The sequence below is a fragment of the Lithobates pipiens genome, unplaced genomic scaffold (assembly GCF_037356315.1).
Source record: "Lithobates pipiens isolate NorthernLeopardFrog02 unplaced genomic scaffold, aLitPip1_a1.2 Scaffold_19, whole genome shotgun sequence".
NCBI lineage: Eukaryota > Metazoa > Chordata > Amphibia > Anura > Ranidae > Lithobates > Lithobates pipiens.
Genome location: NW_027507764.1, coordinates 578096673 through 578114346, shown reverse-complemented (window position 1 = coordinate 578114346; position 17674 = coordinate 578096673). Strand labels below are relative to the sequence as shown.

Below are 17674 nucleotides of genomic sequence, written 5' to 3'. Positions count from 1 at the left end.
GTATTTGCTTTGTAAGAATAATTCATCTCTAATGTTGAGTGTCCTACGTGTGTCGATGCTGCCGCATTATGTACAACTATTAGAATCGTTTTTTACATTTTAGAATGGGGTGCTTTGAGACTGTCCATAATTGTAAAGGGTGTCTTGAGACTGTCCATAATTTTAAAGGGTGCCTTGACCGATAAAAGGCTAATAAACACTGGACTAGAGAAGTCTTCAGAATGTCAGCATTAGGTAGAAAGATGATAGCGCCACAAGGTTACTTCAAGTCCAGTAAGTCTTTATAGATCATAACAAATATCGCATGGATGACCAATGCCTGTTAATGGCTCATCACACCTCCTTCGTAGGGGCTTACAATGAACATTTTATATGAACTGGACCAAAGCAGGTGTTCTTCACAATAAATATCAAGGCTCATTCAAGTAGATCTGTCTTGATAGAATGACCGCTTCTCATGATGTGGAAAGTCATGTCATCTTCAACGCAGGAGCTCAGGATAAATGTGCGCATACTGCCCTTGGGAGAAACTTCACAAGCTCGCTAGCTCAGATCAATGGTGGTCAATATTATTACACTACTTTCCAAAGAAAAGACACTCCAAGGAGCTGTTGGTAGCTGCTTTCCAGCTCACCCCTCACACTTATTACCCTTTTGCATGACTTGCCCCCCACACCCTCTTTAGATTGTACGCTCTGATGAGCAGGATCCTACTCCTAATAATTTTGTCTTAAATTGTATTGTAACTGTACTGTCTCCCTTTATACTGAGAAGCGCTGTGGGTACTATATAAATCCTGTATAATATAAAAAAGTAGTGTAAATCTTTATTTAAAACACATATAATATCCTTTCATACAAATACAAAAACTGTTTATGGTCGCTAAACCAGGATCTTACACTATTGGTAGATTCAATTCTGATGTCACACTGAGCGCCTGGGAACTGATAAGGCGCACAGGCAGGTACACTTCCATGGCTAGACATGTTACAATGTGGGCTTGGATGGAAGCCTCACAGATGGATTACATAATAAAAACGTATTCTCAGAATAGAAGCTGTCAGACATCAGTAGAGTAAGGACAGTTTTTTTTCTTAGATCTGCGGTGGTGCAAAAATTCTATAACGAAAAAACCCGTAAGTGTACAAAAAAAAAACCACACAAGAAAGTGCATTCAAGGGTGTGCTGGTGTCCACCCCCCGAAGGAGTAGGACTCGTACCCTGACCCCTGGGGTGCAAGGCTCCTGATGGGGACATAGGTTCAACATGGTCTGCCTAGCCAGAAGGCCTGGCAGACCACCGTTCTTCTAGGACAGCCGAAAGCCACCCTAAGTCAGGGGAGCTCTCCCGAAGAGAGACCCCCCCAGAGGCAGGGGAGGAAGGAAGCAGAAGGCCACACATTCTCCCCCTGGACTTCAGGGTAAGCCCGAGGACTCATATCCTTCATACAGTGAAAAACACACACAAAAGTAAAAGTGACAAATAGTAAAAATAAAAAAGTACCCGTGCCCAAATTGTGCATTGGCCTAGAACTACATTTCCCATGATGCTCACACATTCTGCAGTGTTGTTGAGCATCATGGGAAATGTAGTTCCAAAACATCTGGGATGCCAAGGTTTGCTATCACCGGCCTAGGCCCTGAGGCTGGGTAAACAAAAATGCCCCTGGACTTAGCTAAAAGGCCAGGCCCTAAAAGCTTTGGTGACTGTGAGTTTTTTTTCACACAGTGGGGGTCCCACACCCAACTGTTACTAAGAGCAACCTTCCGGTGACAACTCCCAGGGGGCACAGACACCACGGATCATCTGTCTTCCCAGCCCGTGGCCAGACCAGGTAGACCGCTCAAACTAGGAGGTAATGGACCCTTCCAGCTTTTTCAGGGGGAGAACTCACTACCAGCCCCCAATTATGTTCAGGGGCGCTGATTTGAGTTCCTGCCGATACTAACCTTCCAGGTCCCCATCACTCCAGCAGATTTGCATTGGCACCAACCCAACCATGGTCAGGTCAGGATAGTAGCAGATAACAACAGATACTAGACTTGATCTTAGCCAAAAAGGCCAAGAAGCGATAGAAGCGAAGTAGAGCAGAGCCAGTTACCTGAGCAGACGGCAGCAGTAGCAGCGTATATGACCAGTCCCCAGCAGCCCATCTGCACACCGGTGTTGTAGTTGTGGAGTTCCGTAGAGTTGGTGAGAGCCTAGAGGAAGAACAATCAGTGTCAAGTCAGTTCATTAACACAACTGAGATTGATAATTATCATATCCCGCACAAGAATCCCAAACTCCGTTCACCAGAAGGCGCATCAATCGGCTAACAGTGTATGGTGGGCTTTCCAACAAAGTGGATGGAATTCAAGCTGTGTATTTGCATGGAGTGCCCTGGCCAGGTAGTAGGATAGTGAAAGAAAGGCTGAGGAGAACCAGTCAGACCATACACTAAAGATCCTCAGAAGAAAGCATCAAACGCACCAGTATAAATGCCCTGCTATAAAAAATGCTCAGAGCATTGAAGTTGGCCCAATAACGATAAAAAAATGACTAGTTTACTTGACCGTTATCCTGAAAGGTGGTGATAAAAGCCTTTCTGGGGTACATAAAATAAAGAATAACAGACGAGTTGAATTGTTGTGAGAAGCAGACGCTACTACAGGCTCCATCCTGGAATAGTCACGTGACCAAAAGCCAAGGCACTTGCTTATGTGTTGCCTGGCGATAGGGAAGATAGGATTTTCTTTCTATTAAAATAACAAACATGTTATACTTACCTGCTCTGTGCAGTTAGTTTTAAACAGAGCAGCCCTGATCCTCCTCTTCTCGGGTCCCTGGCTGTAGCTCCTGGCCCTTCCCTCCTGCTGAGTGCCCCCACAGCAAGCAGCTTGCTATGGGGGCACCCGAGCTGAGATGCAGCTCCGTTTATCCATTCACACACGAAGCTGCGCTTTGGTTCCACCGCCTCTCTCTCCTGGTTGGCTAATTGCATTTGATTGACAGCATTGGGAGCCAGTGGCGCTGCTGCTGTGTCTCAGCCAATCAGGAGGGACAGTGCAGGACGGTCGAGAGACTCGTGGACAGTTCTGGATATAGATGGGGCTCAGGTAAGTATTAGGGGGGCAGAGGGGGGTGCTGCACACAGAAGACTTTTCACCTTAATGCATTAAGATAAAAAAAAAACTTCTGACTTAAAGTGGTGTTGCCACCAAAGAATAAAAAGTTGCTTAAAATTCTTAAAAAAAATAAAAATAAATAATTGGCAAAATTTTTTTAATCACCTCTAAATACCTGTTGCTAGGGGGACCCTCGTAGTCTGCCTTCTTCCTTGCCCAGGCTGGTGACATCACTTCCCCTCGCGCCGCACATTCACCTGGGACCGGTCACGTGTCCCAGGTGACTGTACAGCGTATCACGGCGCCCCACGCCGCTCGCGCATGCTCAGTGGGTGCCCGGCTGTGAAGCCACAGCCGGGTGCCCACAGTACGCATGACGGCGCCGCGAGCGTAGCGGGGAACGAGGGGGGGGCTTCGTTCCCCCCGGATCGCTGGACCCTGGGACAGGTAAGTGTCCGATTATTAAAAGTAAGCAGCTGCAGTATTTGTAGCTGCTGACTTTTATTTTTTTTAGGGGCATTTTAAAGCTGAACTACAGGTATGGTTTTGTGCTGTATAGTTTACCTTGGTCCAGCTTGGACCAATGTAAATATACATATTTCATGCTGATAAAGGAGACGATACCTAGCCTCCGAAACGCGTTCCTGATTGGCTCCTTAGTCACAGGCATCCGACAACTCCTCTGCTTCCCAGCTGCTCGCGGTGATCTCTCCATAGATCGCTGTAGCAGACCTTTCATGTCGGAGGCTCCAGCCCCGCACAGATTCACCACTGATGTTTGCTCTGGGCTTGTTCCTTACGGACGATTGTGAGTGCATCTTTTTATTGGATTTACATTTTGTTACACAATAAAAACATAATACACTATTGGTGGATTGGTGCCTCTCTTTCCCACTACCCTCTTCTTTTGCAGCGTTTGGGTTCCCAGCCCACCCTGAGAGACAGCCTGGATTTTCCCAACAGTGCTGATCACAGACCACATACCTTTGTTATATTCCCAAGCATATACCTGCAGCATTGGATTACATAGCCAAGGGAGGGTGCTTGCTAGACCTTGATTTTGTATTGGGGCCGATACAGAGAGGTGAGCATTTCATAATAGCATGTGGTGGCTGCAGGCACAACATGGACAGCATTTAACCGCTTCAGCCCCAGAAGATTTTACCCCCTTCCTGACCAGAGCACTTTTAGCGATTCGGCACTGTGTCGCTTTAACTGACAATTGCGCGGCCGTGCGACGTTACACCCAAACAAAATTAATGTCCCTTTTTCCCCACAAATAGAGATTTCTTTTGGTGGTATTTGATCACCTCTGCGTTTTTTATTTTTTGCGCTATAAACAAAAAAAGAGCGACAAATTTGAAAAAAAAAAAAAAAAACGCATTATTTTTTAATTTTTGTTATAATAAATATCCCTCAAAAATATAGAAAAAAAAACATTTTTTTCCTCAGTTTAGGCCGATATGTATTCTTCTACATATTTTTGGTAAAAGTAATCACAATAAGCGTATATTGATTGGTTTGCGCAAAAGTTATAGTGTCTACAAAACAGGGGATAGATTTATGGCATCTTTATTATTATTATTTTTTTTTTTACCAGTAATGGCAGCGATCTGCGATTTTTATCATGACAGCGACATTATGGCGGACACATCGGACAATTTTGACACATTTTTGGGACCATTGGCATTAATACAGTGGGCGGTGCAATAAAAATGCACTGATTACTGTAAAAATGTCACTGGCAGGGAAGGAGTTAACTCTAGGGGGTGATCAAGGGGTTAATTGTGTCCCCTCAGAGAACCGGAAACTGTGTGTTTACACACAGAGATCCCGGGTTCTAGCCGTGTTACGAGCGGTCGCAGGAGCCCGGCGGTCTTGATCGCATCGGCTGCAGGGGTGAACTGCCACCAGAGGGTGCAATGTAACATGACGGCAATTCGGGGGTTGATTTACTGAAACTGGAGAGTGTAAAATCTGGTGCAGCTGTGCATGGTAGCCAATCAGCTTCTAACTTCAGCTTGTTCAATTAAAGCGGAGTTCCGCCTAGTAAAAAAAAATTAAACGTGAGCAGCTACAAATACTGTAGCTGCTCACTTTTAATATATGAACACTTACCTGTCCAGGGAGTCTGCAATGCCAGCACCCGAAGGCCAATCTTCGGATCGACTCACGGGTGCTGCCGCCGCCATTCCTGGTAAGGGAACCAGGCGGTGAAGACTTTCGGCTTCACTCCTAGTTCCCTACTGCGCATGCACAATGGTTCCGCTGTCTTCTGTGACCTGTGTGTCACTGTAGGGGGGGGAAGGAATCCGATCAGCGGAAGTTCCATTTCTGGGTGGAACTCCGCTTTAAGCTTTGACAATAAAACTTGGAAGCCGATTGTTGTCTACGCACAGCTGCACCAGATTTTGCACTCTCCAGTTTTAGTAAATCAACCCCTAATGCCCCGTACACGCGACCGGACTTTCTGGCAGACTAGGTCCAACAGTCTTCCCGACGGGACTTTCGGCGGAGGTCCGACGGACTTTCCGAACTAACGGACTTGGCCACACACAAACGGTCTAAGCCCCTGTACGCACGGTCGGAGATTTCCACAACCAAATCCGTCGGATTTTGCCCGTCAAATCTTGTCCGAAACTGTTGCATACACACGGTCGGACTAAGTTGTTGGAAAATCCGATCTTTCAGAACGTGATGACGTAATTTTGTTACGATGGGACTACGTTCAGGCTAGTAGCCAATAGCTTTGATGTAGGAATTTGATCTGAGCATGCGTGGCACTTGGTCCGATCAAAATTCTCTACGCATGATCGGAGTATGTCCGATCCAACCAGTTGGTCGGGAAATATTTCCAACATGTTGGAAAATTGGGTCTGACGGATATTCCGACAGAATCAGTCCAAAGCAGACCACACACAGTCGGATTATTCGACAACACGGTCCGATAGGACACATTCCGACGGATTCTCCGACCGTGTGTACAAGGGCTAAGTCCGTTCGTTTTTGAACGTGATGACGTAAGACGGGTCTAAACAAGGAAGTTCAATAGCCAGTAGCCAATAGCTGCCCTTGCGTCGTATTTGGTCCGTCGGACCAGCACACAGACGAACGGTTTTGCCCGATAGGAATTGAGTCCGGCGGACAGATTTGAAACATGTTCTATTTCTTGGTCCGTCTGATTTTTTAGATGAAAAACGATCGGATTAGCCCACACACGATCGGATTGTCCGACGGACTGATTCAGTCGGACCTAGTCTTCCGGAAAGGCCGGTCGTGTGTATGGGGCATAAGAGTTCATATCATATTGGTGGTGGATTCACTTTGTTTGTGAACTAGATGTATATTACTTTATTTTTATGTGCTCATTGTATGTTTTCTGTTTTCATTGAGCTACATCAATCGTTTTATGTAAGTGCAGAGAGCGAGTACTGCTGGGAAAATGATTTATATATTTTTTTATAAATCTGGAGCTCTGCTTTAAAAAAAAAAAATGGACACAATTGTGATTGTCACTATATAGTAAAAAAAATGGAAGCAGGGTATTAAATAAAACATTGTATAAAATAAAAACCTTATACATCCTCAAAAAATTTAAAAATTTTAAAGGTGGGCAAATTAGTGAGAGTTATTACCAAATCAACTGGTGCATATTGAAGGCGCTAAATTTGGTCTAGGCATCAATAAGGGAAAGGTCGTAAAGGTGTAAAGCTCTCCTGTATTATATTGCACTTACCTTGGGGTCGCCTTCAAAGATGACCTGACCCATGAAATCGGTATAGAACACTGCTTCAGCAATAATAGAAAACCAGGTCAGCAAGTGACAAACGCAAAGACGCATCAGCTCTTTCGGCATCTTCAGCATGGACAGCCAGAGCAGCCTGACAGTTGTCTCAGTCTCTCCTTCCTCGCTCTCGGTGTCACCGCTGGAGTTGGTGGCCCCGCTCTGATTTCTGTGCCTCTGTTTCTGACGCTGCCTCTTCTGCATGTCGTAAATGTCGTTCATGCTGCGCGAGGATTTTATAAGCAAGATGGCGTTGGCTCTCCTGAAGCGGTACTTGTGGGATCCTACCTTGCCATAATACGAGAAGGTGTACGAAGGCTGACGATAGAACATGTGCCTTCTCCGACGCATGGAGCTCGCGGTGCAGGACTGTTTCATGCCAATTCTGGTGTGCCCGTTCATGTTCTCATTCTGTAGTGCGTCACCGCCGTTCGGAACTTTGGCTTCATTAATGTGATTATCAAGCAACATCTCCTCTTCTCGTTCGTTCTCCCTGAGGAACGCCGAAAGACGGTTAAATTTGGACTGCATAAGCTCCTGGCTGGTGCTGCGCGGGGTGTTGGGGTATGAACAATCTTGGAAAATGGAGGGTTCAATGTAATGAAGAAACTCAGATTCATAATCCAATGTGGCTTCCGCCATATGCAAGACCGAATCGCTTTTACTTCTTACGATGTCCACCTCAAGGAAGTCGAGGTTGAGATCATTTTCTGACTGCACTTCATCATGAAAGTTGGTGTAGGGTTCCTCTTCATTAATGACGTTTAACCGAGACATTGGGGCGAGCGTGCTGTTTAATCTTCCGCTTGACATGGTGTCCACTTCGTCCTCTAGGCGGTCCTGTTGGGGGCTATACTGGTCTTCCTCAATACTGAAAAGGTGGAGGCCAACGGACACAGTGAATATAATGGCTGCGAAAAAGAAAAGGACTTGCTGCTGAGATTTAAACATAGTTCCAAGGAACGTTTGAGTCCAGTCCAGCCCACCAAGCATATAGCCAATTGCTCCACCAAGACCTAGGAGTAAAAAAATAAAATAAAATAGAAACAATAAACTACAAAACTAATGAATCTTAAGGTACTACAGTCTAAACTTTTTTTATTTTTTTTATTTTAGATAGGGGTTATGTTTTCTGGTGGTCTGCATCCCGCTGGGGGGGACCTACCCTTGCTGGGGGGAATGTGAGAGGGATGCAAAATGTTACAACTACCATTGACACTTGTTTATGTGATAATGGTCAAAGGAAGGATGTTCCTCCATTTGGGGAAATTGCCATTTCCTGTTTCTCTAGTGAGAAAACCCCCTGAAGAAGACATACAAGTTGAAATGCGTTGGGTTTCCTCTTTTACAATACTATATGGGGATGTCCTTATGCAAGGTTTTCCATGTTCTATACCAGTGATGGTGAACCTTGGCACCCGAGATGTTTTGGAACTACATTTCCCATGATGCTCATGCACTCTGCAGTGTAGTCGAGCATCATGGGAAATGTAGTTCCAAAACATCTGGGGTGCCAAGGTTCGCCATCACCAGCCTAGGCCCTGAGGCTGGGTATGTGTCTCTGCTGTATGTGACTCTGCTGGAAGACTCTGTATGTGACTCTGCTGTATGTGACTCTGCTGGAAGACATTTCTTTTCACTTGCAGTCTTGGTGACCACCTAGGCAAGAAGCGTGTGGAAATCCTACCTAATGGGGAAAATGCATTACAAATCCAACATAGGTTCTATCCCAGGGACAGGCAACCTACAGTAAGGCACATGTGTAAGGGCAAGTACATTGTGTCATTTTCAGTGGCACCCAGAAGTTTATCACGTGGCATGTTTGCAGGCTGGGACTGGCCAGCAGGAAGACTGGTGGGGCCCCTGTTCCCTACAAATGCAACCTTTGTCATAAGCTGTAGTTGACAACTCCCTTGTTTTAGGGAGGTCTGCCCAAAATCATGGACCAACCAGCATAAGGCCCCCTGCTACCGTTATGTGAAGAAGACCATCCACATACCCTCTTTCTTCATCTAGCGGAACCGCCAGCTGCAGCAGGAATGAACATAAAACCCTTTCATTCATGAAGGTGCATGAATTGATGCTGATCTGAGGTGTGATGGTGCAGAATTTGGTATTGATCTGAGGTGTGAAAAAGCAGCACTTGATCTGAAGTGTGAAGGTGTAGCAATTGGCATTGATTTGAAGTGTGAAGGTGTAGCAATTGGTGCGATCCGAGGTGTGAAGGTGTAGCAATTGGTGCCATCCGAGGTGTGAAGGTGTAGCAATTGGTGCGATCCGAGGTGTGAAGGTGTAGCAATTGGCATTGATTTGAAGTGTGAAGGTGTAGTAATTGGTGCGATCTGAGGTGTGAAGGTGTAGCAATTGGGGTGATTTGAGGTGTAAAGATGCAGGAATCAAGGTGATTGGAAATGTGGAGGTGTGGGAACGATCTGAGATATAAAGGTGAAGAAATTGGGGGTGGTCTGTGGTGGGAAAGTACAGGACTTGGGGAGATCTAAGGTGTGAAGTTGTAGCAATTGGGGCGATCTGAGGTATAAAGGTGCAGAAATTGGGACTGAGGTGTGAAGTACAGGAGTTGGGGTGATCTGAGGTGTGAAGGTGCAGGAATTGGGGGTGATCTGAGGTGTGATGGTGCAGAATTTGGTATTGATCTGAGGTGTGAAAAAGCAGCACTTGATCTGAAGTGTGAAGGTGTAGCAATTGGCGTTGATTTGAAGTGTGAAGGTGTAGTAATTGGTGCGATCTGAGGTGTGAAGGTGTAGCAATTGGTGCGATCCGAGGTGTGAAGGTGTAGCAATTGGTGCGATCCGAGGTGTGAAGGTGTAGCAATTGGTGCGATCCGAGGTGTGAAGGTGTAGCAATTGGTGCGATCCGAGGTGTGAAGGTGTAGCAATTGGTGCGATCCGAGGTGTGAAGGTGTAGCAATTGGTGCGATCCGAGGTGTGAAGGTGTAGCAATTGGTGCGATCCGAGGTGTGAAGGTGTAGCAATTGGTGCGATCTGAGGTGTGAAGGTGTAGCAATTGGTGCGATCCGAGGTGTGAAGGTGTAGCAATTGGTGCGATCCGAGGTGTGAAGGTGTAGCAATTGGCATTGATCTGAAGTGTGAAGGTGTAGCAATTGGCATTGATTTGAAGTGTGAAGGTGTAGTAATTGGTGCGATCTGAGGTGTGAAGGTGTAGCAATTGGTGCGATCCGAGGTGTGAAGGTGTAGCAATTGGTGCGGTCCGAGGTGTGAAGGTGTAGCAATTGGTGCGATCCGAGGTTTGAAGGTGTAGCAATTGGCATTGATTTGAAGTGTGAAGGTGTAGTAATTGGTGCGATCTGAGGTGTGAAGGTGTAGCAATTGGTGCGATCCGAGGTGTGAAGGTGTAGCAATTGGTGCGGTCCGAGGTGTGAAGGTGTAGCAATTGGTGCGATCCGAGGTGTGAAGGTGTAGCAATTGGTGCGGTCCGAGGTGTGAAGGTGTAGCAATTGGTGCGATCCGAGGTGTGAAGGTGTAGCAATTGGTGCGATCCGAGGTGTGAAGGTGTAGCAATTGGTGCGATCCGAGGTGTGAAGGTATAGCAATTGGTGCGATCCGAGGTGTGAAGGTGTAGCAATTGGTGCGATCCGAGGTGTGAAGGTGTAGCAATTGGTGCGATCCGAGGTGTGAAGGTGTAGCAATTGGTGCGATCCGAGGTGTGAAGGTGTAGCAATTGGCATTGATCTGAAGTGTGAAGGTGTAGCAATTGGCATTGATTTGAAGTGTGAAGGTGTAGCAATTGGCATTGATTTGAAGTGTGAAGGTGTAGCAATGGGTGCGATCTGAGGTGTGAAGGTGTAGTAATTGGTGCGATCTGAGGTGTGAAGGTGTAGCAATTGGTGCGATCCGAGGTGTGAAGGTGTAGCAATTGGTGCGATCCGAGGTGTGAAGGTGTAGCAATTGGTGCGATCCGAGGTGTGAAGGTGTAGCAATTGGTGCGATCCGAGGTGTGAAGGTGTAGCAATTGGTGCCATCCGAGGTGTGAAGGTGTAGCAATTGGTGCGATCCGAGGTGTGAAGGTGTAGCAATTGGTGCGATCTGAGGTGTGAAGGTGTAGCAATTGGTGCGATCCGAGGTGTGAAGGTGTAGCAATTGGTGCCATCCGAGGTGTGAAGGTGTAGCAATTGGTGCGATCCGAGGTGTGAAGGTGTAGCAATTGGTGCGATCCGAGGTGTGAAGGTGTAGCAATTGGTGCCATCCGAGGTGTGAAGGTGTAGCAATTGGTGCCATCCGAGGTGTGAAGGTGTAGCAATTGGCATTGATTTGAAGTGTGAAGGTGTAGTAATTGGTGCGATCTGAGGTGTGAAGGTGTAGCAATTGGGGTGATTTGAGGTGTAAAGATGCAGGAATCAAGGTGATTGGAAATGTGGAGGTGTGGGAACGATCTGAGATATAAAGGTGAAGAAATTGGGGGTGGTCTGTGGTGGGAAAGTACAGGACTTGGGGAGATCTGAGGTGTGAAGTTGTAGCAATTGGGGCGATCTGAGGTATAAAGGTGCAGAAATTGGGACTGAGGTGTGAAGTACAGGAGTTGGGGTGATCTGAGGTGTGAAGGTGCAGGAATTGGGGGTGATCTGAGGTGTGAAGGTGCAGAGATTAGGGGTGGTCTGAGGTGTAAAGGTGCAGGAATCAAGGATAATCTGAGGTGTAAGTGTGCAGGAATTGGGGTTGATCTGAGGTGTAAGATGCAGGAAATAGGGCTGATCTGATGTGTAAAGGTGCAAGAATTGGGGTGATCTTAGGTGTGAAGGTGCAGATATTGGGGTGATCTGAGGCTTAAAAGTGCAGGAACTGGGCTGATCTGAGGTATAAAGGTGCAGGAATTTGGGGTGATCTGAGGTATAAATGTGCAGGAATTGGGGCTGATCGAAAGTGTGAAGGTGTAGGAATTGGGCTGATCCAAGGTGTAAGTGTGCAGGAATTGGGGCTGATTTGAGATGAGAAGGTGCAGGAATCGGGGATGATCTCAGGTATGAAAGTGCAGAAATGAATGGTGGTCTGAGGTGTGAAGGTGCAGGAATCGGGGATGATCTCGGGTATGAAAGTGCAGAAATTAGGGCTGGTCTGAGGTGTAAGTGTGCAGGAATCGGGGGTGATCTGAGGTGTGAAGGTGCTGGAAATGGGGCGATCCTGGGGTATAAAGGTGCAGGAGTTAGGGTGATCTGAGGTGTGAAGGTGCAGATATTGGGGTGATCCGAGTCTTAAAGGTGCAGGAAATGGGGCTGATCTGAGGTGTGAAGGTGCAGGAATTTGGGGTGATCTGAGGTATGAAGGAGCAGAAATTGGGCTGATCTGAAATATGAAGGTGCAGAAATTAGGGGTGATCTGAGGTGTAAGTGTGCAGGAAACGTGGTGATCTGAGGTGTGAAGGTGCTGGAATTGGGGTGATTCTGGGGTGTAAAGGTGCAGGAACCGGGCTGATCCGAGGTGTGAAGGTGCAGGAATTGGAGCTAATGTGGAAAATGCTCATGACCCCGGTTTCGTCCCTTCTTCCACTCTATCCAAAATTGAGGCCGCGTACACACGCGCGGACTGTTCGCCCAACCTTGTCCGCTGAACAGTGTTTGGGCGGACAGTCCGCTTGTGTGTGGGGCTTCAGCAGACAGTTTCAGCGGACAGTTGGCCGAACAAGGTCTTACGGAAATTCCGAAAAACTGTCCGCTGAAACAAGGTTTCAGCGGACTGTTCGCTCGTGTGTAGGCTTGTTCGGCCAACTAAGTCTCGCGCATGCTCAGAAAGGATTTCCACGTCGGAAGGTTGCATTGCAGTGTATAGGACGTCGTATTTTTCGTCCCGTCGTACGTGCCGTTCACGTCATCGCGCACGGTTTCAGCAAACTGTTCGTCCGTCGTGTGTGGCCATGTCCGTCCATGCTAAGTTTGAGCGGACTGTTTGCCGAAACTGTTGGACGGACAAAGTTGGGCGAACAGTCCGCGCGTGTGTACGCGGCCTAACTTTTCACTTTTACATTTTTCACGAGTCTAGTTTCCACACAGCACGGCTTTTGCTAAATATTTTCTGATCATAAGAAATAATTTATGAAACTTATAAGCTGTAAACCAGGCATGCTTTACATTGCTGTTCATTATCTTACAGCCTGAGCACAATGTATAAAGGGCAATGATGAATGGGCAGTTATGATGGGAATTGCACTTCAACCATTCATACCTACAGGCTCAGAAGAATACTGCATAGAGAAATGTTATTAGCCTTTAATAATTTAGAAGTGTGCAGTATATAAATGCTAGCTTTGCCTTTGTATGTAAAACATATCCTGTGCATAAAATACAATATAAATACACACCGCAGTTTTTTTTTAGCTCTCTCCTCCAGCAAAGGTTTTTGCTTTTATTTATTTTTTTCCCCAAAAAAGAGATGGATGAGTCAGATATTCGGGGATTCACTGATGCATAAAGATCTGCTATTCTCTGCGACGCTATTCTGATTTCTGCCTACGGTCCCCCCCCCCATCTACAGGAGACAGAACTGTGTGCCCGAGCCCTTAAAGCAGAACTCCAGCCAAAAGTAACCACATAAAATAAAGCAACTTTCGTTGCAATATTTATTTAAATCCAGAGCTGCCCGTTGCAGTACTTCTGTTCTGCCACTAGATGCCCTCAGTCTAATGACCAGTGTTATTTAACCCACTTCCTCTGGACCCATGTCCTGGACCCACCCCAGCGAGTAAAGGAACAGTTCAAAGGTAAGTGATACAGTGATGAGCGCACTCCCATGATACTCCGCTCTCTCCTCCTGTCAGTATGCTTCTTGGTAGCACACGGACTAGCTCTTTGTGCTGCTTCTCCCTCTGACCCTACAGCCCTGCTGTACAGGGGCTTATACCAGGTCAAGAACCATGTACTTAAACTGCTTGTATTAAGAATTGCATTTAATGATGTATTAATAATTACAGAGCTGCAGTAATTTGTATATTTGTTGTTTTGTGTCTGGGGTGCAGCTTTATTGAAGCAACCAAACAAGGCTTAAAAAAAAATAAAAAATAAAGTTTTTTTTTATTTATTTGTACTTTATTTCTCGTAGGTGGGTGTGCTTTGATGGGGGACATTAGGGGCAGACATTGGGAGCAGACATTGAGTGCAGACATTGGGAGCAGACATTGGGAGCAGACATTGGGTGCAGACATTGGGTGCAGACATTGGGTGCAGACATTGGGTGCAGACATTGGGAGCAGACATTGGGAGCAGACATTGGGAGCAGACATTGGGAGCAGACATTGGGTTCAGACATTGGGTTCAGACATTGGGTGCAGACATTGGGAGCAGACATTGGGTGCAGACATTGGGTGCAGACATTGGGTGCAGACATTGGGAGCAGACATTGGGAGCAGACATTGGGTGCAGGCATTGGGAGCAGGCATTGGGAGCAGACATTGGGAGCAGACATTGGGTGCAGACATTGGGAGCAGACATTGGGTGCAGATATTGGTGCAGACATTGGGTGCAGACATTGGGTGCAGACATTGGGAGGAGACATTGGGAGCAGACATTGGGTGCAGACATTGGGTGCAGGCATTGGGAGCAGGCATTGGGTGCAGGCATTGGGAGCAGACATTGGGAGCAGGCATTGGGTGCAGGCATTGGGAGCAGACATTGGGAGCAGACATTGGGTTCAGACATTGGGAGCAGACATTGGGAGCAGACATTGGGAGCAGACATTGGGAGCAGACATTGGGAGCAGACATTGGGAGCAGACATTGGGAGCAGACATTGGTGCAGACATTGGGAGCAGACATTGGGAGCAGACATTGGAGCAGACACTGGAGCAGACATTGGGAGCAGACATTGGGAGCAGACATTGGGAGCAGACATTGGGTGCAGACATTGGGTGCAGACATTGGGAGCAGACATTGGTGCAGACATTGGGAGCAGACATTGGGAGCAGACATTGGTGCAGACATTGGAGCAGACATTGGGAGCAGACATTGGGAGCAGACATTGGGAGCAGACATTGGTGCAGACATTGGAGCAGACACTGGAGCAGACATTGGGAGCAGACATTGGGAGCAGACATTGGGTGCAGACATTGGGTGCAGACATTGGGTGCAGACATTGGGAGCAGACATTGGGTGCAGACATTGGGAGCAGACATTGGTGCAGACATTGGGAGCAGACATTGGGAGCAGACATTGGTGCAGACATTGGAGCAGACATTGGGAGCAGACATTGGGAGCAGACATTGGGAGCAGACATTGGTGCAGACATTGGAGCAGACACTGGAGCAGACATTGGGAGCAGACATTGGGAGCAGACATTGGGTGCAGACATTGGGTGCAGACATTGGGTGCAGACATTGGGAGCAGACATTGGGAGCAGACATTGGGAGCAGACATTGGGAGCAGACATTGGTGCAGACATTGGAGCAGACACTGGAGCAGACATTGGGAGCAGACATTGGGTGCAGACATTGGGTGCAGACATTGGGAGCAGACATTGGGTGCAGACATTGGGTGCAGACATTGGTGCAGACACCAAGCTACTACAGGGAAAGGGAAGAGGCGATGCAGCAGGTGCATCTGATAAATCACAGAGCAGGTCTGCAAAGAAATGTGCTGCCAAAAAGACAATAGAAGAAGAAGTGTCGCAGACATTACATATAAACAGTCGCGTCTGCCAAGAGGAAATGATACTGCGGCGAGAACACCAGAATGTTTATCTAAATCTGATTTTGCATGTTCAGACCCCGGAGCCACTTGTATGACTTTATCTTCTTTTAGGAGAACCTGTCACCATAGACTGTTGCAGAATTCAACTCCGGTGCTCTGGGACTTAAGCCCGGTACACACGATAAGATTATCGAACGAATGGTCGTGCTTTTTTGGGGGGGTTTTTTGCATGTTAATTTTATATTGAAATTGAAGGTTACTAAAGTTACGAAAATTCTCAAATCCTATGATCTGGTATCATCCCAGAAAAATGTCCATGCTTGTCCAATCAGATAATTTTTCATGACCTGTCCTGATCGGCTCTCGAAAGCTGTGTAGCAATCATCAATTATCGTATGATCGCTTCAAAAGTGGTATTTTTTTGTATACGATTTTTCTGATCGTGTGTACTAGGCTTTAACCACTTCAGACCCAGGAAGATTTTACCCCCCTTCCTGACCAGAGCACTTTTTACAATTTGGCCCTGCGTCGCTGTAACTGAGAATTGCGCGGTCGTGCGACGTTTGTACCCAAATGAAATTTGCATCCTTTTCTCCCCACAAATAGAGCTTTCTTTTGGTGATATTTGATCTATTTTTTTTTTTTTTTTGCGCTATAAACAAAAAAAGAAGAGCGACAATTTTGAAAAAAAAAAATATTTTTTACTTTTTGCTGTAATAAATATCCCCAACATTTTTTTATAAAAAATACATTTCTCATCAGTTTAGGCCAATATATATTCTTCTACATATTTTTGGTAAAAAAAAAAACAAAATCGCAATAAGTGTTTATTGATTGGTTTGCACAGAAGTTATAGCTTCTACAAACTATGGGAAAGATTTATGGCATTTTTATTTATTTTTTTTATTTTTTTTACTAGTAATGGCGGTGATCTGCGATTTTTGGCGGTACTGCGACAGACAGATCAAATACTTTTGACACTATTTAGGGACCATCATCAGTGCTATAAAATGCACTGATTACTGTATAAATGTCACTGGCAGGGAAGGCGTTAACACTAGGGGGCGATCAAGGGGCTAAGTTTGTGTTCCCTCAGTATGTTCTAACTGTGTGGTGATGGGAGTCACTAGGAAAGGAGACATATCGTTTTTCCTACTTAGTAGGAACAAACAACATCTTTCCTCTTCCCTGACAGCACAGGGATTTGTGTGTTTACACACACAAATCCCTGTGCTGGCGCTCCTGCACACGATCGTGCGTGGCTGGCAGCGATCCTGCCCGTCGTCCACGTGCATCGGGTCCCCCGCCATGCAGCGGGCATGCCTTCTGGTGGCCGAAAAGGGGAAGGACCTACCCATATGGGATTTCACCCAGGGGAGCTGCAGTATATCTGCGTGAGTCGGTCGGGAACCAGTTAAAGTACATTGTATTGCGCATGCTCCAGTATCCAGCTGGTGGACACTGCAGCACACGGTACTTCTTAGCACTCATTCTCAGGAACTTGTGCGACGGGAATATGGATTGTTATCTCCCCAACAGAGACACCGGCAGCAATGCAAACTCAACACACAATTTCACCCTTCCTGACTCTATTTGGAAAAGATAAAAAAAAAAAGGTTTTGACACGATCATGTGGTTTACGGAGAAATCACGGGAGAAAAGAAGAAGGTTGACAGGAGAACCCGTCTAGTGTAGTATTTATTATGGTACAAGAGGAGAGATCATTTAAAAAAATGGAAATATGAGTTCCGTCTGTTGAGGATCCGTGTGACTAACTAGTAATGGTAGATGCAACCCGTACTCAGCACTTGCGTCCGTTTCCACGCATGCTTAGGCTCAATGCTCAATGCCCAATCCTAGATCCACCTGAGGGATATCAGGATGACAATGTGGATTCAATGTTGTTGGAAAGAAACCTGAAAGTGTCTGGTGTCACAGAGCCGTCCATGGAAAGGTAGTGTACTTATGTGGTGGACCATGAAAGAAGAAATGGTCCCGACCAATCTCTTCATGGTAAAGTAGTATTTATTGATAACACCGATGACGCATTTTGTGAGAACGTGACACTTCCTTTGGATGAAGAGCTAGCAGTGGTAAGCGTGTCCATGTAGACATCTCCGCATCCAGCTACATT

At 46.4% G+C, this 17674-nt stretch overlaps 1 protein-coding gene and 1 pseudogene across 1 annotated transcript in view; both read right to left on the bottom strand.

Annotated features, from left to right (window-relative positions):
• The window catches only part of SLC45A4 (solute carrier family 45 member 4), a 54113-nt gene that overhangs the window by 25126 nt on the left and 11313 nt on the right, over positions 1-17674 (bottom strand). Inside the window, exons 4-5 of the mRNA XM_077493858.1 lie at positions 6844-7907; positions 2102-2201 (exon numbers count right to left, since the gene is read on the bottom strand). Coding sequence (XP_077349984.1) covers positions 2102-2201; positions 6844-7907 — 1164 coding nt within the window. The remainder of the gene's footprint in view (positions 1-2101; positions 2202-6843; positions 7908-17674) is intronic.
• Positions 1971-2073, bottom strand: LOC143999809 (U2 spliceosomal RNA; annotated as a pseudogene).